The 26668-nt window shown below is 35.6% G+C and overlaps 1 protein-coding gene across 2 annotated transcripts in view; it reads left to right on the forward strand.

Moving 5' to 3' along the window:
• ELL2 (elongation factor for RNA polymerase II 2) overlaps positions 1 to 5433 on the forward strand; it is a 77766-nt gene extending 72333 nt beyond the window's left edge. For both annotated transcript variants that reach the window (XM_074282035.1, XM_074282036.1), the window contains exons 10-12: positions 3098 to 3269; positions 5129 to 5173; positions 5261 to 5433. In XM_074282035.1, coding sequence (XP_074138136.1) covers positions 3098 to 3269; positions 5129 to 5173; positions 5261 to 5377 — 334 coding nt within the window. In that variant the 3' untranslated portion in view covers positions 5378 to 5433. The remainder of the gene's footprint in view (positions 1 to 3097; positions 3270 to 5128; positions 5174 to 5260) is intronic.
• Positions 5434 to 26668: the final 21235 nt, after the last annotated feature.

The following is a 26668-nucleotide window of genomic DNA, read 5'->3' on the forward strand; positions in this document are numbered from 1 at the left end:
TAAGTAAAAATACAGTAAAAAATGTACAATGCTAATACGTGGTTTTCTAAGTCAATATGCATTTTATATTGATATAGTTTAGTAAACTGTATTTGAGTTTTATAGCCTTGTTTTCTTATATTTTATGAATAAGGAAACTGAAGGAAGTAATGTAACTAATAAGTAGCAAACTGAGATTTGAACCTTGTTCCTTTCACTCCAGATCTAGAATGCTTTCCATGGTAGTTATTATTTGTATAGGTCAATATATATGTGTGTGTGTATATATATATATGTATATATCTAAATATATATCTTAAGTATCCCTTTCATTTGAATGAGTGTATGGTTTTAGAGCTCTGTTGAGAAGCCTATATATATATATAAAACAGCCAGAATCAAATCAGCTACTTCACAGTGTTTGCTGAGTTGGCACTTGAGTGCCTTTGACAATCAGCAGTGCCTATTCCATGGCTAAAGAAGATGCTTTCTTGTAACAACAGAAATTGCTCTGTTTTTTAAAAGTTGGCCATTCATAAGGACATGATTCTTTTTGTTGTTGTTAGATTTACCACATATTTTCCCCAAAAGAAATCACATTTTAAGTAACTTTTTTATCGTCCCTTATAGATCAGTTAACTAACATTTTTCACAATATAAATTAAATACTAATAAAGGATTTATGTCCCAAGCATTGTGCTAGGCACTGAGAATTAAATTTCAAAAGTGAAATACTCTGTTAAAAAAAAATACCATGTGATACATGGGGTTAGGAGATGCTACAAAGAGAAAATTAAGAAAGGCTTTGTGAAGGAGATGGCACTTAAGCAGAGGCTTGAAGGGAACTAGAAACCAGAAAGTCAGCCCAGAGCTGGCAAGTGAGGAGAGACAATGTCTAAGGAATGGGGGGAGTGGGTGGATGCAATTCATAGATACAAAAGTAAGAGCTATATAAAGAGATAAAAACAGCCAACATGGCTAAAGTATGCAGTAAGTGAGAAAGGATAAATTGTAATCAATAATCCTGGAAAGGTAAGCTGCAGTCAGAGTAGAAAAGTTTGTAATTTGTCATAGTAGGAGAGAGTCATTAGCACTCCTGGAATTAGGGTATCGATATGGTCCAACCTATGCTTTTAGGAATATCAACCTAACAATTTTATGAAGAAAGGAAAGACTTGGACTAGAGAATCAGAAAGTCCAAATGAGAGGTGATAAGGACCTTTAAGTTGATTGTGATATGAGAAAAAAAAAAAGACAATGTGGGAAATAATTCAAAAAATTGAATCAATAATGCCTGACAGAAATGCCCTGGAAATGTAGAGGGGGAAGATAAGTGAGAGTGAAGAGTAGAAAGTACATGTGCAGATAGTTGGAAATGCCTGAGTCAGAACTCTGATAAAGATGAGAACTGGATATGGAGATTTGGGACTTGTCAAAATAGAGAATATTGAATATATGGGAACTGTTGAAATCACTAAGAGTGGAGTGAGAGAAGAGGCGCCGGATGGTGGCTATCATACTACAAAGAAAATTTAGAAGAATCCATCCTGCAAGTGGGACTAAAACCAACATAGGCCACAGTCAGAGAAGAGAGTCTATAAGGACTTGGGTGGTCAGATGTACCATTGTCAAGTTTTTTTTTTTGTTTGTTTGTTTTTTTCTACTTTCTGTGGACAAAAATTGCTAGGCATGTAATTCCACCAGACTCTAAACTTAGTCCTAGTTTTTAACCCCACTAAACATTTTTATATGGATGTAAGTTAAATTGCCTTTCTTTTCTACTATCCCACTCCCCACCCCCAGTCTTCCTAACTTAATAATAGCAAAGTATCTCATACTGGTTGTCAAAGAAAAGAAAAAATAAAAACCAAAGAACAATTATCCTCAACTTAATCATCTCAAAAAAACTGGGAGTTAACTACAAAAAGCACAATTTTATTTTGCGTTTTTCATTGCTGGTTTTTTGTTTTTGTTTTTGTTTTTTTTTGCTCTAGTATCAATATAAATGCCATTCTTTAACAAAGATGAGCCAGTTTCCTTTTTTAAAGAAGTTTAAGGAAATTGGTTTCCATACTTAAGTAGAAAGTATAAAATGACAAGACCCAAAACTGTATAACTAAATATAATGCTACAGCAAAAAAACATAAAAAATGCAATCTAGTTTAGGACCTTTTCCTAATGGTTTGAAATCATTAAATAAAATAACTTGAACTTTGGCTGAAAAACATGGATCTAACGAGATAAATATTTTAAATGATAAAATAGTTTAGTAATAAACTTGATGTTCTCTGTAGCTATTTTACTTATTCTTGATATTCCTAATGCTTTTTTTTTTTCCCCTGGGCTTCCACTGATGTGCAATCAAGGCAGTCTACTTGAAATAAAAATTAATTTGCCCCTCCTTTGGCAGTTCTGGCCAGCAGGATGACTTGAAATTGGCATGGCCATGCTATCTCAGTTACACTGTAATTAAACTTGGATACCAACTCAGCATGAATAAAAATACTAAGTGGACTATTAAATCAGTTTCCTGTAGCATCTGTGATATCCATTACTAGGAAATCAATAGGATCATGAATAAATGGAGTTAAATATAAATTAAGACATTTTCCTAGGAAAGCATACTAAAGTAATCTTATGGTAGGGAATGCAAGAAACTTATCTTAAAATGTATACTGCTGGTTTCCAAGTAATCACTAAACAGTGTGACATGTATTTTCAAAAAAAATGAAATCAACAGTCAAAAAGTCATAGTTTTGATTCCTCTATGGCCTTGTTAGACCTCTGAATCTATAAAGTAATACACATGTTTATGACTTTTTAATTAAAGTAAGTTTTTATTAATATCCTATGCTTCTTACATTATCATTATCCCAAGTATCCTTTTCCTTCCCCTTCCAGAGAACTATAATATATAACAAATAGTATTTTTTTTTTTGAGAGGGGAAAAAAATCAGCACTACTGATCAATACATTGAAAAGGTCCAATGGAAGTTCTCAAAGATGTTTGTTTTTTTTCCAAATATTTCTATAAAATCTTTGGTCAGAATGATGATGCTTACTTACATTTTTTAGGTATTTTGCCTTGTAATTTTAACCTTCAAATATTTTTTATTAGAAAATATATTGCTATTGTCTCACATGAGCAACGCCAGAATTATAAAGATGACTTCAATGCAGAGTATGATGAGTACAGAACTTTGCATGCCAGAATGGAGACTGTTGCTAGAAGGTTTATTAAACTTGATGCACAACGTAAGCGTCTTTCTCCAGGCTCCAAGGAGTATCAGGTAATAAATGGGTGGACTTGATCTCATTCATGTGACTAAACTTTTTGGTTCCCATCTTCCATCTCTAAACAATGCAAGCCCACTATCAGAGAGCCTCAGCCCTTTGACACAATGCTCAGAGAGTGGCTAACCATCTGATGTTTTATCTTAATATAAAATTAGAGGCAGTATGTAATTTAAAGAGTTATTTAATGGAAAAAATTATTATTAATAAACATAGTGAATTCCATTCCATGAGTAGAAGGAATGTCCTTTTTAAGAATTATATTAACTCTTTGAACTCATATATATATATATATATGAATCATCAAAAAAAAAGTCATCAAAAACATTTATGAACAAAAATAACTATTAAAAATTTAACTTTTTCCAGGTTCAGATTTAAATGCTCAAATACTTGTTTAAGTTTTATTTATTAACCTCCCCTACTGTAGGCCGAGGGGAATATCTAAGCAGTGCCACATCAGAAATTTGTTCATGTAGTGAAAGTGTATGTGTCCAATTGGTGTTGATATCCTCATGACTCCTTTTGCTTCTTTTCCTCATAACAAATGTTTTTCAGATATGAGTTCTTACTAAAGTCTTATTAAATGTTCCTCTTCATTTCTTACCAGCCATTGGCCTTCCTAGCTCTTGTCTCCTCTCATTTACATAACCCATTACACACTGATCAGAAATTGTCATTAGTATACAACTGTGAATAAAAAGTATAAATCTCTTGTTTTAGCATTCAGTGTCTTCCACTATCTAATAGTAATCTACTGTTCCTACCCTTCAACTTATACTGTTCCATTTCACTTACTCAGTGTTCTCCAAGTTGAACTATCCCATTTTCATCTTGGTCTCTCCTGTCATCTTGCCTGTATGGTTGCCATTACCCCATGGTTGAAGTGCACCCACCATTCCCATTTTGCCCTTTTTTACTTTCATTATGCTAATCACCCATCAATTGTTAAGGCTTTCCTGATCTCCCTATAACAAATTTCTAAATTTCTCATTGCCCTATATGTGGATCTCTCCCTTTGCCCCCTTACTCAATTCTTCCTTGTATCATATTTTACATGTCTCATCATCTTCACCATTAGATAGTAAACTCCTTATTGTGAGATACTGTGTCTTTGTAACATATATAGTGTATGAATTGAACATTGTAGGCATATAATCTTTGTTTACTAACTATGGAGACTCACATATGTTAGCACATATGTCCTTACAAGGACAATTTAGTACACTTAGGACAATATAATATGAACTATGAAAATAAATAAGCAAATAGCATAAATTCATTGTGGCTTCAGATTTAACCTGCCCAGCCCTTGTTCAAGCTACCAAAGTCATTGAGCTCTTTTTTATTTTTACTTCAAATGATAGTATTTTACTTCAAACTTTTACTTCAAATGATAGTATTATTATCCCACTTAGGAAATCTAGCACATAAGTACTTGAAGTGTTTCCCAACCCTTTGGCTAAAGGAATTCTTAGTTCATTAAAAAAAAAAAAGGATCCAGTTAACTTAATTTCTCCTGCCTCCTTAAGTAAAGCAGTTAGCATAAGTTCTGTTGTGTTGCCATAAAATATATGTAAAATCCTGACAAAGTGGAATAGATGAAAATAGATAAATATTAGTATAAGTCTGTCCTTTCTCCATGGAAGAACATGAAGGTTCATGCTCTAGCGATTCATTATGTGATAAATTTAACAGGGTTTAATCTATTGCACCATTTTTACAGGATTATTCTGAGTTAGGCATTGGAGCTTTATTTTCATTTCCTTCTCTGCATTGTTAATGAGATCAATTTTTCAATCTTGCTGAAGATTCTAATTGCTTCTATTCTAATTTCAAAACTTTTGCTTTATAGACTATTCATGAAGAAGTCTTAGAAGAATATAAGAAGATCAATCAGGTAGGGGACAGTCAGTATTTTGCTTTCTATTCTGTAGTAAGGAAGTGTTATATGTTTCTAAAACCTACCTTTTTTTCCCTTCCACAGTCTAGTCCCAATTACCATGAAGAAAAATACAGATGTGAATATCTTCATAACAAGTTGGCTCACATCAAAAGACTAATAGGTGAATTCGACCAACAGCAAGCAGGGTCCTGGCACTAGACCTCTGCTTAGACCAGAAGATGTGAATAAACTTAAGCTTATTTATTTAAAATTCCAAATGAGTTGCTCTAAGATTCTAAAAAGTTGAAACTTTGTTATTTGAAAGTTTCAGTATTAGCAAACTTTGAGTTACTTTTTTTTTTTTTTTTTTTGCTTCCTTGCATATTTGAAGCTGCTTTTTTTGGTCCCTTTCCCCTTCCCCTCAAGACTTTAGTTTGTCCGTGGGAAATCACTTTTAGATATTGGGGGTCCAGTGTCTATACTTAAAGGTTGTGCACATTTTCAAAGAAATAACAATGTAGCAAGTTGAAATGCTTTTGGATAAATATAAGCCTTTTTTTTTTTTTTTTTGACCTTTATTAATGCGAACTCTTTGCCTTAATTGGTAGAAGGTTTAGAAATTTGCACAAAATACAAAAAAAAGTTAAAACATTGTTTTGGGGGGTTAAGAAATAGAAATGTATATATATGTATGTATGTATAAATTGCATACATACTGATTTGATCTCAAACAGTAATTTATCCCTAGAACTTAAACACCCCCCATTGCAATGGTTGCCTTAAGGTGTTTGCTTGTTGTATACATAGTGTAGTTAATCATTAGCTACACTGCTTCCCATTTTATTAAAGCAATGGAGAAGCACATTGTGGCCTACCAGCGTCTGTAAGAGTGTGCTTGTACTTACTGTATGTGTGCAGAGGTTGTGTGGATGTGAGCATGCATGAAGAAAAAAAGCTGCTACTCTTAGTAGGCCAAAACGCTCAGGTTAAAACAACTGACGAGTGTTACTGTAGGTTTTTTCCTATAAAATTGCTACTTCTATTGTGGAAGACAAAAGCATTTCCATTTCAACAGTTTGTCAGCTTTATTAATGTTGGGAAAAATCAATGTTATGAAAATGAAACTGATCTATAGTTTTGGGGCAGGATTATAAAATTAAACATGTAGGTGACCTATTTATATACTGCTATAAAGTATTTTTTTGAAGAGAGATATGCAAAGAAGCTATTGCCTACATGAAATGTATATTTAAAAGATTTTTTTTCCTCCTGGGTGACAGGAATATAACAAAGAACAGATATATTTAATTATAAAATACTGTGATTCATCAAACAGCACAAACTTTCATTTCATGCAGTTTATCTGTTTACTTTGATTTAAACTATCACTTGTTTTATCATGTGGGAACATAAGTTATTGGTCAAGCATGTAAGGATTTTGAAATAACGTTGGCTTAAATTGTGTTGTCTTACCATTTTGTCTTTTCAAAGTGCTGCCAATTGAAAAGGGAAGCATTATGTTTACAAATCTGATTTTTGGAATGTTTGCCAAAATTTTGGTAGTGTCTTTAATAAATGTCTCCAGCATCCAAAAAAAAAAAAAAAAAAAAAAAACTAACTAACCAAATTTGTTGTGTATCACTGTAAACCAGAATATGTTTGGTGTCTAGGATTCTTGAGGTACTATGTCATCATCCAGTAGTCAGGGATGGGAGAGGGAACTTTCTCTCATGTCCTTTTAGGACATTTACCAAAAAAAGATTTAGGTTGTTTGAAAGAATTGTACAAAGGCCCAGCATGTCTGCCTTTGGCTCCAGCTCTTTTTCACATTACTATAAACAACAGTCTTATTACTATGTAGAGCAGAATTCATGGTATTTTACTACTCATCTTTGAGACTTTTGGTGCTCTTTCTCTTACCTCATAATTGATACAATCACTAGCTGTTAATAGATTTCCAAATTTTAGGAAAAAACACACAGACCAAGGGGAATTTATTTAGGAATAAGGTGGAATTTGGTGTTTATACATATGATTTTTATCAATATATCTCAAGTGTTTTATCTGTAAATGATGTTTATCCCGAAGAGATTCATTGGTATAACTACTTGGATGATGATGATGATGATGATGATTAACCCAAAAAACAATTTGGCTTTAAAACAAGAAATACATGTTTCTGAAAACTTGGGTACAACTCCAATCTTTATGTCTATAAGTCATAGTACTTTAGAACTAGAAGGGACCCTAGATATCATCTTTTCAGTTAAAATGCAAGTTTAATTACAGAAAAAAGGCTAACTATCTTTACTGATCATAATGTACAAATTACTTCTCTTGTTGTGAAGGAAGAGTCCCTCTGTAATTATTTCCACACCAATTCCTGTTTAAATATGTTTACAAATAAGACTCTCCCTGTAGCCAAAATTTTATCCTGCTTAAAACTACCACAAACATGTGAGCACATCTTCTGGTTTACAGGTTGGGTAATGACTTAAGCTGGAGATCATATGTATAGTCCAGCATTGCACATCCTTAGGCTTCACCACCTATTGTAAAAGCCTTAATGTAGATGGTGTCCTTTGCAATGGTAATAGCCTTGCAAAACGTATGTCCATCTATTGGTTGCAAAATGTAGTTCTTTAAATCTACATATCTGCTCTTTCTCTAGTCTACATCTCTGTTGAATAAGTGTATGAACTTGTCAAAGTGATATTTTTTAACATTATTAATCTCTCACTGCAAGATTTATAGATTTTCTCAAGTGAAAGCCAAATGAAACTTTTCAGGTGATGGTGCAGGTTCAGTTACACTACTCTCTGTATACAGTTTGATTCATTTGAGAGAAACAATAATAGGAAAATAGTATCAGTCAAGGTTGTCATGTCTTTCACTCATTTAGTCTAAATCAGTTCAAAGCACTCTTTAAGAGTTTTTTTTCTTTAATCTTATGAAATGGAATGAACAGTTGATTTAAATCAAATCAAAATGATACTAAGTAGTTTTTTAAAAGTAAAAATAAATCAGATTTTTTTTCTTCATTTTGTTGGTTTTCTGTTTCTCAAGTGATAAATTAGGAAGAGATCGCAAATCCTTATTCTTGCAAAGTAGCTGGTTGAAACAAGTTTAGAACATTGCTGGCTACATTTTTAAAATTCAGTGTTAATTTCTATATATTTCTAAATCATCTTATATAATCTTTACTGGAATTTCCTTTTCCCTTGAAGTATTTAACTGTATTATGTAAAGCAGAGGCAGATTCACATGTTAAAAGCAAGGTTCTGAAACGATCCATTGTTTGAGATACTGTAACTTAATAATTCTATTCATTCCATCTTTATTTTTAAAACTTTTCTGAGACATTTTAGCCAGTTCATTGCCTTTTCGGCAGTGTTGACTCACCACATATGTTTGGCATATGCCTTCACTACTTTTGAAGTTGTTACAATTAGCTCTCTGCCTAAGTGTTACTAAATCCTTTCCTTCCACATACATAATGGGAAAGTTAATGTAGCCAGTACTGTGAAAGGAACATTTTGGGGGAAGAATATTAAACTGACACTACTAAAGGAAAACAACAGGGGATGTTTGCAAAGCATTTTGTAACATGAAGATTAAATAAACAAGACTGTGAGGCTCCTTTCTGGATTTTTTTTTCTTTTGAAGTGTTTAAAAAATACATAGATATACTATTTCTCATTTCCACACAACTCATATTAGGACTTTTCAAAGTTAAAAAATGCCACAAGGGCATTTTGTTTAAGCTAATGAACACTTGAGCCATTGTTGCCCTCCCCCTCCCGTTCTACACAAATTTTAGTTCAATAAAAAAATGTTAACTTTGCAGTCCTGTTTTTCTTGTCTTGTTTCAAAATATTTAATTTTTAAAAATCTTTTCATATCTATTTATTATAAAGGCACACAAAAGATATTCCCAGTAAGATACTTGGTTAATATAGACTAGAGTGCTTTCTGTTAACCCCTGTTATCATTCATACAACTGTAACATTCACCCGGGAAAGATATTCTTCCAGCTAAGGTAAATTTATGAATTGTTGAGCATGCAAAATTAGGTTCAGAAAATGGCTTTCTCAATTCTGAGGAAATAAAGATGGTATGGTACATAGAATGAATTTGGAGTCAAAAAGGTGTAAGTTCAGAAATCCTGTTTCTGAAGACATTTATTAACTGTATAATCCTGGGCATGACTTTCTCAGCTGTCAAATGAGGGAGATTTGGACTCAGTATCCTCCAAGGTTCTTCTAGTTCTAACTCTGATTCTATCATCCTTAGGACATTTCTGAATCATTGGATTCAATGTAGTGGGAAAGATGAACCATAAAATGTGAGTTATCAAAAAGTTAGAATACCATGGGGAGAGAATGAGAAATAGGCAGTAAAGAATAACTTTAATTAATACCTTTTTATCAGAAGGTTGCATGAGGAAAAAAGTTGAAAATAAGCAAAAAAGGATATGTTCATAATTTCTAAAACAAGCATATTTAACCTTTTTAGTGCTTTGGAACTCTTTGGTAGTCTGAAAAACATAGGTAGATGGATGCCTTCTAAAATATCTTTCTATTCCTTAAGCATCTACCATTTTCATGAATAAGAGTTACATTGGGAAAACAATAGTTTGGGATCAGGAAAGTGAATAGCCTTTTAATATTACTAAAATATTTAATATTACTAAAAATTTTTTTCTAAAGTTGCAGGGCAAGGTGTGAAAATCCAGTAGGCATTAGTACCTTGGTAATTTTCCTAAATTCATTGAGGATAAATCCACTATGCATGATTTCTGAAAAGACATAGATAAGAATCTTCAAGTTAATTTCTGCTCTCAAGGAGCTTACATATAAGGAGAATATAAAGACAACAAATACAAAGTAGGTAAGTACAAGTTATTTTGGGAAGAGAAGTGAAGGTTCAGGGAAACTTCCTAAGAAAGTCATGCTTGAAGGAAGAGGGAAATTCTATGAGGCAGGGATGAGAAAACATTTATTGCCAATATAAGGAGTGACTAGGGCAAAAGGCATGGAGACAGATTGAGAGTGTCCTATGTAAAAAATAGGGAGGCTGTTTTGGATGGATAGATGGGAACCTGCTTGTGAAGGGCTTTAAAAGCTAAACAAAGGGAATTTGTTTTCCCCCCTGGAGTCAATATTACAGAGCCCCTGGAGTTTGAGTAGGGAAGATTTGACAGCATTGTGGAGGATGATCAATTAAAAAGTTATTGCAATAATTAAAGCAAGAGAAGTTGAAAGTCCTGAACCAAGATGATAATTTATAATTATAGAGAACAGTGGTTAAAGTTGTGGAAATAAAAATAGCAAGATTTGGAAACTGGACATATGGGCTGAAAAAGTGAAGTCAATGTTGAATTGACCAACCCAGGAAACTGAAAGAATACTGTTGCCTTTGGCAAAAATAAAATTTGGAAGAGAGGTGAGTTACTGGTAAGGATAAAAATGTTTGAAATAGCCAGTAGGCAGTGAATGATGTGGGATTGAAGTTCATGGACCTGCATTGAGATTGTAATTAAATCTGTGGCAAGTAGGTAATACAGTGGAGTGAGCCAGAATGACCTTGAGTTCCAATCTAGCTTTAGATACTAGCCCGGGTAAGTCAGTTAATTTCCCTGCAACTATAAAATGGGAATGATAGCCCCTACCTCCCAGGACTAATGTAAAGATTATTTGTATTAGCATACTAATACAAATTATATACAAAGAGCTGGTCTTCCCTCTCCCTCTCCTTGGGAGTTGACAAGGACTAAGAAAGGAGAAAAGGAAAGAGTATCTAAGATGAGAGGATGATCGGTGGTGACAAATCCAGGAGAATAATAAACAAGATTTATTAAGTACCAATTATGTATTAAGTATTGTGGTATTGTGGTTGTTGAGGATGAAAGATGAAGTTCATCAGATCTGACAAGTAAAAGATAAGGTACAATTGGGTGGGTGACTCAGGATAGAGAATTAGCTCTGGAGCCAAGAGGACCAAATTTAACTTCAGAAGCATAATGGCTGTGTGATCCTGGACAAATCACTTAAGTCCAATTACCTAAACACACCTTCAATCCCCAAAAGATTATAGGTAACTTTAGAGAAAACACTTTCAGTTAACTGATGAGGTTAGAAGCCAGACTACAAAGAGTTAAGAAATGAATATCAGAAGACGAGCCAACTAGAGAACCATTTTCTAGGAGTTTGAGAAGAGGAGAGAAAAGTTTGAGGGATTGATAGGGCCTGGTGAAGGTTATTTAATAATGGAGTAGATCTGTATTTTTTTTGCTGGCAGGGAAGGCACTAGTAGATAAAGGAAAAGTTGAAGATTAGCCAGAGAGTTATTGAGTTCTCCATGTAATAAATAAAAATCTAATCACATCACAAGATGTAATCAAGAGCATATATAGAGGGATTGGCCTTCACAGGAAGAAAGGCTGCTTCATTAAGAGACTGGAAGAGTAAGAGGGCAGGGGATAATGTCATGAGGGTTTGAGTTAAAAAGGAGAGAAGAGGGTGCTCATATTGAATAATCTCAATTTCTCAGTAAAGTAACTGAAGGGAGGGAAACATGAGAAGAGGTTTAGCATGGCTTCTAACAAGGATACTGTAAAAAGGGTCACCTTGCTGCAGTGAGAACCCCGTTGGTTGAAACTGGAGAGTGAATTTATCATGCCAATTGAGTCCATGAGAGAAGATTAAACAGATAAGCTGAATTGGTAAAATACTTTGCTGTATTTATGCAGTGCTTCAGATGTGGGATGAATCTGGCCACATAGAATTCCATTTCCAACCATAGAACTACATATCAAATTGTTTACAATCTATTATATTAGAAGAAGAAAACTGAATTGCGACTTCATCCATGGAAAGCTTTAGTTCTGACTAACTAACTTACCTCTTCTAGAAATGAAAATACCTACCTCACTGTACAACTTGAAGGATTAATTATTGTTTGGAAAACACATGCAGATCAGTTGGTGAAAAGCATTTTAAATATAAACCATGTGTTTAGAATGTCAAAGGTAGAGTCTTAAATATCTATGGGATCATTGGTTTTTAGGTGAGGAATCCTGTGATGAATCATTTTTAAATGAAATACAAAGGAAACAAAAGGTGGAGAGAGGCTTGATGTTTTGGGGTGGAGTGTTTGGGGGTTTGTTTTATTAAAGGCTGGGGCCTATGTTTACCTGTCCTACAGGTTTAAGCTAACCAGGAAAGTACAGAAGGAAGCAATGGTAGTCAGTAGCCCTGACATGGGCTTATTGCTAAATGCAGAGTTGGGGTCAATGCTTCTGTCTTACATAATTTAATGAATGGGGAGGACTGAAATCATGAACATGAGCTTATTTGCATTTCTTGCCTAGATGATTCAGCTGGGCTGCCCATGCCTTGTTACTGTGGTTGAATCCTTGGTACAATGTAACCATTTGTAGAAAGACAATGAGCTATACATATTGGTCTCTGAAATGTAGGAGAGATTTTTTTATCTGAATTTGCTAGTAGGGCCTACGACTTGGGACTCTTCACTTTGTTCTGTCATTAGGAACTAAAGGGTCAGCTAGTCTTCAGCTTATAAAACCTGGTTCACATTCTTGACAGAGAAAATTATGCAAGATCCTGATAAGTGAATTGTTCAGAAAAAAGTTCTGAAAAAGTCAGATGAGATATGCAGACCCCCATTAAGTAAAAATTCATATAACTAAAAATATTTTGCATATTCAATATGCAAAATAGCAAAAAGCATTTAATGGAGTTTTGAAGTCTTACGATATCTGAAAGTTTTTTTCTAAATTTAGCTTCATAAAAAGGACGAGGATTATTTCATTCTTGTACTTGTTTCCCCAGCACAGAACTTTGAAACACAGTATGTGTTTAATAAATACTTGTTGACTGAGTGATCCTATGTCCATTTAAAAATTTTACTATTTATTATATTCACCTTTTTAAAATTTTATCTCAGATTCTCTTCCTTCATCTAGATTATTCATCCCCACTCATTGAGAAGGCAAGTATTGAACTTTCCTATTTATTATGTTGAAGAAATACCCTTGCTAAAAAGCACACTCCCTCTCTTCACATGTTCTGAGACCTGAACTTCTGATGTAGGTAGTGCCTTTCCTTGGCATCTAACTCTTATCTTGCATTGCCAATTGTTTGACAATTGCACGGTTTTATGGATGGAAATAACATTAAAGATGCATTACAATCTATTTTGCCTTTGTACCTTAAGCACCATCAGTTCTTTCTATCTGACTTGCAGCTGAAATCTATTAGAATGTGATCTCCCTAAAAACAAGAATAGTCTTGCTTTTCAATTTGTATTCCTATTACTTAGCTTGCAATGCTTTTGCGCATAGTAAGAACTTAATCAATGCTTTTTCATTCATTCCTTACATTTATCACTGTAGTGTACATATCATTTCTCAAATTTTTTTGATCTTACTACCTTTTCACTCTTTAAAATTATAAAATTTAAAATTATGAGACCCCCCCAAAGAGTTTTAATTTATATGGATTATATGAATTACTATTTACTATATTAGAAATTTAAACATCATAGGATGTAAAAATTGTTTTGATCTCAAAGATCCTCTGAAAGGGCCTCAGGCCTCAAAGACTCCAAAGCTCATACTTTGAAAACCATTGCTATTGTAGAGCATACATTCCATAAGAGTGAGCACTGTCATGTTTTTAAACTTTGAATGTCCCCAAGACCTAGTAAAATGCCTTGCATATAGTAAACCCTTAATAAATAAACTCTTCCTTAGAAGAGAAAAATGATATACCACTTCAATATCTTTGCCAAGAAAACCCAAAATGGGGTCACAAAGAGTTTGAGATAATTCTTAATAGTTATCCAACTTAGTAGTTACCCAACTAAGAGTTGTGTAATACAATGTTTTGTAACTTGCATGTCGCTTTATTGATGCTGGTTTAGTCTCTCAGTGACCCACCAGACCAAGTTTCTGCCCCCCAATACTTCAAAAGCAGTATTTAATGCTTTAGGTTTATATAGAAGAATGGTGATAGATAAGGCTGTAAAAGTCCCATTTGGCTCTAGGTTGTGCAGAAGCCCCTAAGTGTAAGTATGAGGTATTGGATGGGGAACCATGGAAAATTTTGAACAGAAAGTTTATATAATGTGATACTACTGGTAATATTCTGTGGCTATAAATAACAGAATGCCATGATTTTAGTTATCAGTGATGTAGATTAAAAGCAGCAATGTGATGATGACAAACCTAAGGAGGCTGAAATATACTGTAGTGGTTTTCATGATCTTAGTATCATGCTCACAGTCTCTTGACATCCCTTTCCCCTGCCCTTAAACAGGGGGACTTCAGCTTCATATTGTTGCCCCCTCAAGAGACCTTGGCTTCCCAGTTCATGAACTTCCTCAGCTTCCATCATCTGCCATCTTCTCTATACTTTTTTTTTGAGGCAATTGGGGTTAAGTGACTTGTCCAGGGTCACACAGCCAGGAAAAGTATCTGAGATCAGATTTGAACTCAGGTCCTCCTGACTTCAGAGTTGGTGCTCTTATCTAGTGTGCTACCTAAGTGCCCCGACTGTCGTATCTTTGATACCATCTCACTTTCAAGCATTTAACCTCAACAATTCATAACTCTGAAATTCCATATGATCATAACCTTCTACCTTTGCTCGTGTGTTGGAGACAATTTTTTAACTTTCAGAGAATTTATCCCTACAAACCAGTAAAAACTACAAATCAGTTTGATTTATTTTTATTGGATAAGAAAGCGATTGTGAAAAATATAATGCAGATTAAACATGGTTGTCAGGGTGGTTTTTTTTTTTTTCTCCCAGAGAGGAAATTGCTAAATATTTGCTAGAATACCCTGTCATCCACTTCTCTCTTTGACTCACCACTCCTAAACTTATTCTTTATTTTCCCCCAGTTTCCAATCGCTTCATCCCCTCCCAGCTTTCTCAGACTATCATGCCATTCTAGCCTCAGTCTCTTCCCTTATAAATCTTGACTCCATAACTAATTCAATTTTAAGTACTGTCTCCTACCATCAAATGTCTGTTCCCCTACTCCTGGCCCCATTAATCCCTTTCCAAATCCCAATCTTATAAGATTTTAGCCATCTGCCTTTTCTAAGCTTTTCTGAGTCCTGATAAAATGTACTGCCTGTGAAATCATAAAACTATGATGATTGGCTGAATCCAGTGCTGGTTTTTCCCCTGAGGCAATTAGGTTAAGTGACTTATCCAGGGTTACACAGCTGGGAGGTGTTAAGTGTCTGAGCCCAGATTTGAACTCAGGTCCTCCTGACTTCAGGATGGGTGCTCTAGACATTGTGCCACCTAGCTGCCCCCACTGCCAGTTTTTAATATAGTTTATCTCTTCTTTTCTCTTTCAGGCACTCATCTCTTGCCTAGATTGTTGTAATAACCCTCCCAATTTGTTTCCCCATCTCCAGTTTCTCCCTCTCTAATCTATCCTTCACATAGCTGCCATATTGGTATTTCTAAAGTACAGGTCTGACTATTCCCCTCTCCTGCTTAGGAAGCCTCAGGGGCTTCCTATTTCCTCCAGAATAAAATAAAAACTTCTCTGTTTGGAATTTTAAACCCTTAAAAATCTAGCTCTATCCTCCTATCTAGATTGATTGTACATTGCTTTATATACCAGGCACATTGGCCTGTTTTCTGCTCCTATAACACATCTCCCATGACTTTTTTCAGAGACTATTCCCCATACCCACAATATTCTCCCTTCTCACTTTTGTATCTTAGAACCCCTAGCACCCAGATCAAGTGAATGACACCTAATTCAAGAAGCCTTTATTTTCCCAGTTGTTAACATTTCCCTAATTACTTGAGAAATTAGTTTGTATTTATGTAATATATATATTTGTATTTACACATTTGTGTACATGTTTCTTCCTCCTAGATTATCAGTTCGTCTAGGACAGGTAGCACAGTGCCTGGTACATTAACAATAGTAGCAATAGTAACATCATCATCACTAGCATTTATATAATGCTTTTAAGATTTGTAAAGCGCTTTATATGTGTCCTTATTTGATCCTCACTAACAACCTGTAAGGGAGATATTAGTATTGTCCCCATTTTACAGTTGAAAAAACTGAGGCAAAGAGAGGTTAAGTAATTTTCCAGGAGTCCAACTACTAGTAAGGGACTAAAGTGGGGAGTAAACCAGTCTTCCTGATTCCAAGTCTAATATTTTTTATCTACTATACCCTCTAGCAACAGGTAATTAATGCTTATTGAGTTGGATTGCTGAATAAGAGACAACAAATGTGCAGCCAAGGGCAATACAAGTATCCCTAAGATATGAAGAGAATCAGAGTAAGGTCTCTAGCACATTGAGTAGAATGAAATCAATAGACCTTCTAAAGTGCTAAGAGATGGTTTAGAACCAACCACTCATTGGAAATAAGAAATGAGAGAAATATTTATAAATGAGATTCCTACTTTTTAGCTTTGGTTGTTGAAGTTTCTGTAGATGTATTCCTGAGGAAGAATGTGGATTATGACATGATGCATATATTCTTCTTCTTCAGACTTTAATATCACGCATTTGTGGTTAGTCAACTACAGAACCTGTGTCAAGATGGTAGACTTGAAGTTTATTCTCTGTTATAGTTATCCAGAAGCTTTTAAGCCTACTTTACTCTAACACTGAATCCATATCCTCATGTCTGCAGGGATTTAAGTCTCACTTTTCCAGTCATTTAACATAACTGGCAAATAGGTGCCAATATCCAGTTCAAAATGTTAGCTAGTTTGCATAATTTTTTAATAACTTTTTATTGACAGTACATATGCATGGGTAATTTTTTACACATTATCCTTTGCACTCACTTCTGTTCAACTTTTCCCTTCCTTCCCTCCACCCCTTCCCCTAGATGGCAGGCAGTTTTATACATGTTAAATATGTTATAGTATATCCTAGATACAATATGTGTGTGCAGAACCTAACAGTTCTCTTGTTAGTTTGCATAATTTTTAAATAGTTTTCCCCCTCCTTATCAAGTTCATACCATGGATTAAACTGACAATAAAGTTCAGCAACATGAAAAATAAAGCAGTGTATTTTTCATATTTGTTAAAGGAATTAATAGATTAATTTATTTGAACTGAATTCAATACGAATTTGGCATCTAGCAAAATGCTTGACATTGGAAGAGATGCAAAGGAAACATCATTAACTTATAGACTGTTATAGCTGGAGATCTTCAGAGTTCATGTAATCCAGAGACCCCTAATCTTTTTTTGTGTCATGGACCCCTTTGGCAATCTGGTGAAGTCTGTAAACCCTGTTTTACAAGTGATTTTAAATGCATAAAATGAAATTCATTGGATTACAAAGAAAACCAATTATATTGAAATATATAGTTTATCAAAATATAAAAAGTTCCAAGATATACCCTCAGGAATCTATCAACAATTAAGAACCCCTCTTTTCTAATCCAGTTTACTCATTTTACAGGTCAGGCCCAATTAGATGAAAGGTCTTGTTCTAGAATACACAACCAGTTGGGAAGTGTGGGAAGACACAAATAGAAGAGACAACAGATCCTAAGATTTGCTCCTTTCCTTTAAAGAGCATAGTCTTTTCATTACATATGTGAAGCAATTCAAAAAATGTGAGACAGTAAATTATAGTGCTAAGTGAATAAAGCCAGTTGCAGACTGATCCAGCAAGTGCATAAATTACATTTTTATGGTTTGGGTTGAATATTTACACAAAGACTTGAATATAATCTATTTGGGCTGTGGTATCATAGGCACCATCTAGATAAAACAGTAAACACTGACCTTATCTTTTAAGAAATCAGCTTTTAATATTAATGTTTTCTAGAACTCAGTCCCTGAGCAGCCAAGAAGTAGCTCCCTGACACTAAAAAAGCCTTCAGGTATTTTGATTGATGCATCTTTCAGGATCCTCTCTCTAAGCTCTACAACTTCTGTGTTTTAAGTCGAAGTGGTCCCAAAGGGGTGGGGTTTTTGTAACAAAGGTATTCACACACCCAAGTAATAGGCCACCTGTTTGCTTTCATGGGTTGTGGAAGGTGGGTGGAAGTGATTAATCATGGATCAAATGCTTCTAGACCCCCTGCTGTGAAACTTCTCCACCCAGGGCTCTGTAAACTTTCCTTCTTCAAATGGAAAGAATCCATTTAGTTCAATGTTTCTTTAAATGGGGTCAAAGAAGTTCCAGGAGGGTCTCCAAGGAAGTCATGGCCACCTGAGCTACCAAAGCCCTGAGCAGGGAACAGCTGTGTGGTAGATGGTGGCACCAGGGGCTGTTAGCTCAACCTCCTGCTTTCCCCCTCAACCCTCCCTTTTGTTGACAAATCTTTACTGTCCTGTGGGGAGTGCTATGGAAGCCAATTATCACCTCCCCACCTGCTCCTTCCTCATATCCTTTCCTGTCCTAGGATAAGCAAAAGCAAGATGTGGTCATGACTGCCTTTTTATTTATAGTCAGTATTGGCCCCCAATTTGTGTGGGATTCAGGGGCAAAAAGAAAAAAATAATAGGGAGCTAAAGTTGGATTCTAGAGAATGCAATGCTACTACCCTCATATAATTCAATATCAGCCTTCATCAGGCCTTTTTTTTGTTTAGAATAAAGCAACATTTAGATGATAGTGTGGTTTATCTATTTTTGTTATGTACTCTCAGTGGAGAAAATTTCAGGATTGAAAAATGCCCCTTGATTATTTCATCTTTGAGACTTGTCAGAGGCCAGTTTGAGGCATTCACCCCTAATGCTGTAAATGTTAGGATTGGTTAACCAGGCTATTTCTGTATCCTCCTGCCAAACTCAAGACAACTAATCCTGAAATCTGGGTTCTTAATTCAGACACATAGGAAATGGTTTATATTTTCACAGCCTAAAATAAGACAATAGTTTAAGTCTTTGGAAGAAATAATGACTGCCTTCCCCAAGAGTCCCAGAATGATCACTAAATCCCTGAGGTTAGAGGATAGTATATAATGAGTGCATAGGGGATTCAGATTCACAGGTAGACTGAATTTAGAATGTCTCTCTGGGTTATACACCAAAAAGTCTAGGACAAGTTATAAGGGCCTGTTGTCCACAGGCAGTTTTGCAGAAAAACAAATAAACAAATATACTAGAATAGCAAATTTTTGCTCTAGGTATTTAGAAAATATAAGAAAACCAGAATTTGGAGTCAGAAGATGGGATGTTTTAATCCCAACATTGCCATCCACGTTCTGTGTAATCTTGGGCAAGTCATTTTACAGATAGCCCTCAGTTTCCACATCTGTAAAAAAGAAATTGGATGGCTTGATTCAAAAGTAGTCCTGCTCAATTCAAAATCTGTGATCATTATCCAGCGAAAACTTTAATCTCTGTTGGTACATTCTCCACTGATGTAAATGACAAGTTTTCTACCCTTACTCCCTTCTCAGTCTGCATGAATTGCAGTAGTCAAATAAATAAATAAATGTTTAATATCTAATGATAAATAAGTGATTAAATAAACACAAAGATAGGTGGATGAGCAGATAATTAATTTAATTAATTAGTTAATAGCCAAACTACCAGATCGATATTTGAAAGTTTCCCCTTAGTAAGACCTACAAGAAGTTAAGTGACTGTGGATAGAGTACTGGGCCTAGAATTCAGAAAAATTTGACTTCAAATCTAGCCTTACTATGTATGACCTTTGGAAAGTCTTTTTGTTTTCCTCAGGGTTTTTTTTCTTTCTAGATCAGATTGTTTTTGTGCAGCAAGATAACTATAAAAATGTGTGTGCATGTATGTATATATATGATGTAACATATTTTAACATGTATAAGACTACCTGTTATCTAGGGGAGGGAGTGGAAGGAAGGATGGGAAAATTTGGAACAGAAGTTTTTGCAAGGGTCAGTGTTGAAAAATTACCCATGCATATGTTTTGTAAGTTAAAAGGTATAATATTTTAAAAAAAGAAAGAAAAGGTCACCCTTGTAAATTTAGTAGTTGAAGGACCTTAAAGCCAGAAAGACCTGAATTCACATCCTGCCAGTAACTGGTACGGGTTGTCTGATTAAACATCTCAGTGCCCCAGGCAACTTTCTAAGACTATTTGTTACAGAACAAGAGCTAACCTGCATTGGTAGGAGAAATGTCTTCACCAGAAGTTTCCAGTGGCAATAAAATCCCAGGTCTGATTTGGGGGGGAGGGAAAGGTTTGAGGGAGTACCCTAATAGGATCAATAGAAAGGCAAACTCAGGGACACTTTTCTACAAAGATGAGCACGTAAATTAAAAATAAAAGTAGCATTAAAACTCAGTTTGCTTACCTTTCCCTGGGTGTAGTTGATTCATCTCATTGTTGAAGAGAGTCATGTCCACCAGAATTGATCATCATATAGTATTGTTGTTGAAGTGTATAATGATCTCTGGGTTCTGCTCATTTCACTCAGCATCAGTAGATGTAAGTCTCTCCAGGCCTTTCTGAAATCCTCCTGCTGGTCATTTCTTATAGAACAATAATATTCCATAACCTTCATATACCATAATTTACCCAACCATTCTCCAATTGATGGACATCCATTCAATTTCCAGTTTCTAGCCACTAGGAAAAGAGCTGCCACAAAGTTTTGAATGCCTCTCATTCTGGCAAATTTGGCTCTGCCTCCTGTATCTTTAAAATATATAGTATATATTAAAGAAATTTGCTGTAAATCCTCCCCCTCCATTTTCTGTTTTTCTTCTAATTTTGTCTGCATTCATTTTATTTATGCAAAAGCTTTTTAATTTCATGTAATCAAAGGTATCTTTTACTTCCTGTATTTCTCTTATTTAGTCAAAAACTCTTCCCTTATCTATAGGTCTGACCAGGTACATTTTTTCCATGCTCCCCTAATGCAGTTATATAGTAATGCCCTTTGTGTCTGAATCATTTATTCCTTCTGGCATTGTCTTGGTATATAGTGTGGGATGTTAGTTCATGACTAGGTTCTGCCACATCTCTTTACAACTTTTTCAATAATTTTTGTCATATAGCTGGTTAATTGTGAGTTCCACCTGTTTAGCCTTTGTCTTTCCCTTTGTTAATTCCTAAAACTCCTCTTTGGAAGTTAGCACACCAGTAAATGGCCTAATAATAAAATCTTTGCCTCTTGATTTGGAGCTCTAACCCTACAAATTTTTTTGAGATACCTCCTGACACTGGCCCCAAACCTCAGTATATTTTAGATGTGCAAACTCTCTCTGCATTATCCTATACATCTCCACCCCTGCTAGGGAAAGTCTGGCTGTATCCTCTTGCCCCATCATGTCCAATTCACATTTTTTATCTTTGAGGCTTTCCTTGTAACTGTTTTGACTTCACTGCATTTGTGTCTCGATCTTCTCTGTCACTATAGTACACTTTTGTGGAATGGTTGTTTTGTTGTTGTTTGCTCAATTTTCCACCCTCTTTCTTGATTTGGAATTTTATGTTGAAGTTGGGCTCCATTACCAACATGGGAGCTCATGGAGGGAGGAGGATACTACTTTTTCACACCATTGTATTCAGAGCTAATTTTTCTAGATAGGTGCTTCTAAGCACCTATGGAGAGAAGTAGTCACTGCTTATCTGTTCTGCATTCTGATTCCTATTCTGGAAGGACCCTGGGTCTTTAAGATTGCAATTAATACTGCTCCTCTATTCCTGATTATTTGGGACCAGAATTGTTATTGCCTCGGGGTTTCCATTCCCTCAAAAAGTATTCCTCATTGATCTGAAACTATGATCCAGAAGTAGGTATAGACAATGGAATTGCCAAACAGTTGTTCTTCAGGCCTTCTACTCCCTCTTGTCCAAAAGTGCTCCTCCCTGTTCTTGAACTATGAAGTGGATATAGGTAATGGAGTTATCAAACAGCATCTGGTCCTCTGTCCACTGCTAACTCAGTGGCCATCTGTAGTCTCTTTCAGGGCAGTTGCCAGGTCTCCTTACCTCTGGCTTGGGAGATCCCAAAGCTGCTGTTGCTTTCTGTCACTACCACCTAGTCCCACCATTGGCCTTCATCAACATGGGGTCTGGGTCAGCTTTCACCCCCATGTGACATATGTCTCTTTCCAAACTCCTAAGTTGTTGTCTTGGACTGGAAAAAATGCCTCACTCTGATTTTTTATTGGCTCTGTCATTCCAGAATTCAATTTAAAGCATTGTTTTAAATTTGTTTGAAGGGGAATCTTGGGAAGACTCAACTGAGCATTTCTTCTCCTCCACTATTTTGATTCTACTCCATAAGTCCAGCTACCCTAGCTGGTTTTCAGAACACTTCCATATAAATTCAATCAATTTAAATATTTATTAAGCACCAATCTGTGCAAAGGCGGGGATACAAAAAAAAATTAGGTGGATTAGTGAAGTAAGTAGAGTAGAAGTTGTCTTCATTTTTATAGGTATGGAGATTCAGAATTGCCTATAGTCACTCATCAGAGCAGGAATCAAAACTCATTACATTCCAAATCTGAGTGCAGTATTATCTATATCTGAGTTAGAGCCATCACCTCTTGTCTATAGGTGCTTAATAAGCCTGCTACTTCCATTCTTCAAAATGTAGTTCCTAATCTACTTTCAACCAACCAATCAGTAATTAAGCAACCAATCAATCAATAAACATTATGTTAAATACTAGGGATACAAAAGGAGCCTTCAACCTAAAGAAAAGAGAAAGATGGTATAGTTCTGAATATTAACTCAAGGTTATCTAATCACAGAAGGTAAGTAAGTAATTTTATCTCACAGTAAGTAAGGTGAGAGAGGCCTCCCATAGGGAATACCCTTCCTGCTTTAAAAGTATTTGATTGAACTTAGTGGGCTAAATAATTAGCTTTATTACTAGCTTTGAATTGGACTCAGGGCTGTTCTTTTACCTGTTCAAAATTCCATTTTCCTTCAATAAATATTGCTCTTTGAATAAAGAATGAATGAATGAGTGAGTGAATGAATGAAAAAGCATTTATTAACCACTTGCTACGTGTAAGGCACTGTGCTAGACACTGGGGATATAAATAGAAAAGTAAGACAATCTATTTCTACAGAACTCACATTCTTTTGGGGGAGAAAACACATGTAGAAGGTTTCATCTGCTTGTCAGACTGAAAAGTCCACTAGTCCTTGATCCGCTTGTTAATCTGTGGCAAAAAGATTTCATGTCTCATTACTGTCATTTTCCTTGACAAAATCATCAGTTTCTGCTATTGAACCATTTAACAGGGGGCAGGACTTTGGTGGCAGAAAGTTTCCTTTTGGGGTCTTGAATAGTATAGCAGTAACAACTGGAGGAGCCATTGCCAGGCTGCATCCCCAAAGGAGTTGCTTTTAAGCATGATGACTGAGGACACCGGGCTGGAATCATTGCTATTCCCAAGGCTCTTCAGTTCTGGGTCCTGGTTTGTCTCCATTAGGGACTGAGCAAGTGGTGGTACCTGATCCATGCTACCACCTCTTGTCTCCCCATTAGGGTGCCATCCTGCCCCAGGTAGGCCTGCTTGCCTACTGATGATAGTTGTAGAGTCAAATATTCATCTCAATGTTCACCTCCTTAGTTTTCTTTTTTTCCCCCCATTAGAGCTAAAGAAGCTAAGAATCTAGTGTTTTGAGGCAGATAGAAATTTTGGACATGCAATTTTATCTCTCTTTTATATTCAGCAACTTGCAGACTTAAATAAGATGTGAATGAGGTGACTCGTTCATACTAACTCAGCTGTATGTGTCAGTCTTTCCTGACAACTAGATCCACTGTCTCCTATGTGTCTCTACTATGCTGTCTCCCTAATTAATTGCCATTCAGCAATTTCAGTCATGTCCAACTCTCCATGACTCCATTTTAGCGTTTTCTTGGGAAAGATACTGGAGTGTTTTGCCATTTCCTTCTGCAGGAAGATGTCCCTAGTTTCTTAATCCATAAAATAAAAGGCTTCCATCACTATTTTCCTCTTGCTTAGCAGAAAATCCAATTTACTACCCAATGGGAGAAGGAGAAAGGAAAGTAATTAGCATTTTTTAAAATAGTTCATATGCCAGGCACCATGCTAAGTATTTTATGGATATTGTCTCATTTGATCCTCACAAACAATCTTATGAAAAAGATACTGTAATTTTACTCTTATTTTACAGTTGAGGAAACTGAGGCAGAAAAAGGTTGGGTCATACAGCTATTGAGTGTAGGGGGCTATATTTAAACTCATGACTTCCTGACTCTTCTAGTACTCTATCCAGTATGTCACCTAACTGCCATCAATAATAAATAATAAATAAATCTCATTACTGCCATAGAAAAAGAATGCTGTTATTAGTACCATTCTTCTTATAAAATATTTGTCTGGCTCCATTCTCTCAGGCTACCACATCTCCTCCAAGATACCCTGAGGATTTCGAGGTATCACTTTTGTGCACTATTAGTTAGAGCCCCCATAGGCTGTATTAAGTCATAAAGAAATTTATTTTAAAACAATTCTTTGGTATACATACAATTTTACCATTTATCAAAGCTGAAAGCAAATTTGCACACTGAGAGAGATGTGCTTGTTTATTTTTACATAAAGAATTAAATCTTGGCAGAATATTTGATACCTTATCATTGCTAAATTTTTCATAATCCCCACATTCAGTTTTGCAGCCTTATATGGGGGTTTAAGAAGCTTTGCTCAAGAGGATCTTGTCATCAGTTGTTTCTATCAGAATTTTTCTAAGCTGAGGACATAAGCAGGTGATAACCCACTTATACCAGTGAAGAGACATCACCAGTTATGAGTCTTGAGCCATTTCCCACAAGTCATCTTTCATGTAAGTGAATAGGAAGAAGAAAGACATTGTTATGGAAACTTATAGGAAGAGTTCCTTCGAGGGACCACCCTCCATCTTAATTTTTCTTTCTAATTTCTTCCTTTATTATGTATGTCTGGTAACAAGTCTTTTCAGGCTTTGCAGGGAAGAGTTTTTGCCCAGTTGGGACAAGGAAAAAGTGCTTAACAAATTGATTTTTATCAATATGTACTCCAGAGCTACCTCTAATCCTGAAGAGTTAAAGGAGAGAAATGGGGTTATTAATGACAATATTTTTACGCTAATACAAAACACACAGATTTCAGTGATCATTAAGACCCCATGATTTTTCCTAAAAATGAAGGGGGAAGAAAGGAAGAAAGGAGCTTTGCACGAAATCTAAACAATGTTTTTCTGAGCTTGACAAAGATTAGTTGACACAGAAAAGACTGAGAATGATTACAGGGGAAAAAAAGATTTGTTCTGTCTGGTCTCAGCACCATAAGGAAGTTTGATTCTCACAACCATTAAGGTAGGTTCTGTTATTATCATCCCCATTTTACTTATAAGCACACTATGGCAAACAGGTTAATTGAGTTGCCCAGGTAAGCAATGGGAGTACCCTCTGTCTTATCTGCCCACCTGGGCCCACCATGTAGTAGTAAAAAAAAAAAAAAAAAAAAGCCATCTCTCTTTCTTCTGTCTGTGTAGTATCTATTATTTTCTGATCTTAGATGAACAAATATCTGAGATGTACAGACCAGACTATGACTTTGTAAGCTTTGAAAGAATGGAAGAGCCGTGTTAGGTCTTGTAATTAGACACCAAAGCAGAGTCTAACACGACCACAGCAGCTGGTCCAAATGAGGAGTCAATCCTGAGGAGAGATCTGCTTGACCTCCAGCCACCCTCTCAGCTGAAAATCTTGCCTCATATTTCATTGAAAAAACAGAGGCCATTTGCCAAGAGCTGCCTCTTTTTTTTCTTTCATCTCACATCACCCAGATCTGTTCTGCCACTTTCTCCTCCTTCACCCCTGTCTCACTTGAAGTGACCTTTCTGCTTGCCAAGACAAACCCATCTACGTGCACAAGGATCTCATTCCATCCTTTCTTCTCCATTGCACTCTCTATTGCCCTGATTTTTCACTTGCCTCTAATTCTCCCTTTCAACTGGCTGCTTCCCAACTGCCTACAAGCATGCACATGTTTCCTCCATCTTCAAAAAAAGTTTCATTTGATCCATTTACCCAACTTTTACCAACATCAACCCATATCTCTCCTTCCTTTTCTGGCTAAACTGCTTGAAAAGATTACCTTCACCTATCTCTTTCTCAATCATCTCTTCCCAATAGATTCCCATGACATTACTCCATCCTTGTTTTCCTTCTACCTGTCTGACTTGTCCTACTCAGTACCCTTTGCTAAATCCTTATCTGCATTATACCTGCTAACTGGATGTCCCACAAGGCTGTCTTAACCCCTCTTCTCTTCTTCCTCTGTACAGTTTCACTTGGTCATCTCACCAATTCCATGGACATAATGATTATTTCTAAACTGATGATTCTCTGATCTATTTATCTATATCTAACCTTTCCAATGATCTCGTCTTATTTCTCAAAGTTCCTATTAGATATCCCAAATTAAATGTCCTGTAGATATTTAAACTTTATATGTTCAAAACTGAATTAATCTCTCCCCCAAACCTTTCCCTTTTCCAAACT

The sequence above is a fragment of the Sminthopsis crassicaudata genome, chromosome 1 (assembly GCF_048593235.1).
Source record: "Sminthopsis crassicaudata isolate SCR6 chromosome 1, ASM4859323v1, whole genome shotgun sequence".
In the NCBI taxonomy this organism is placed as follows: Eukaryota; Metazoa; Chordata; class Mammalia; order Dasyuromorphia; family Dasyuridae; genus Sminthopsis; species Sminthopsis crassicaudata.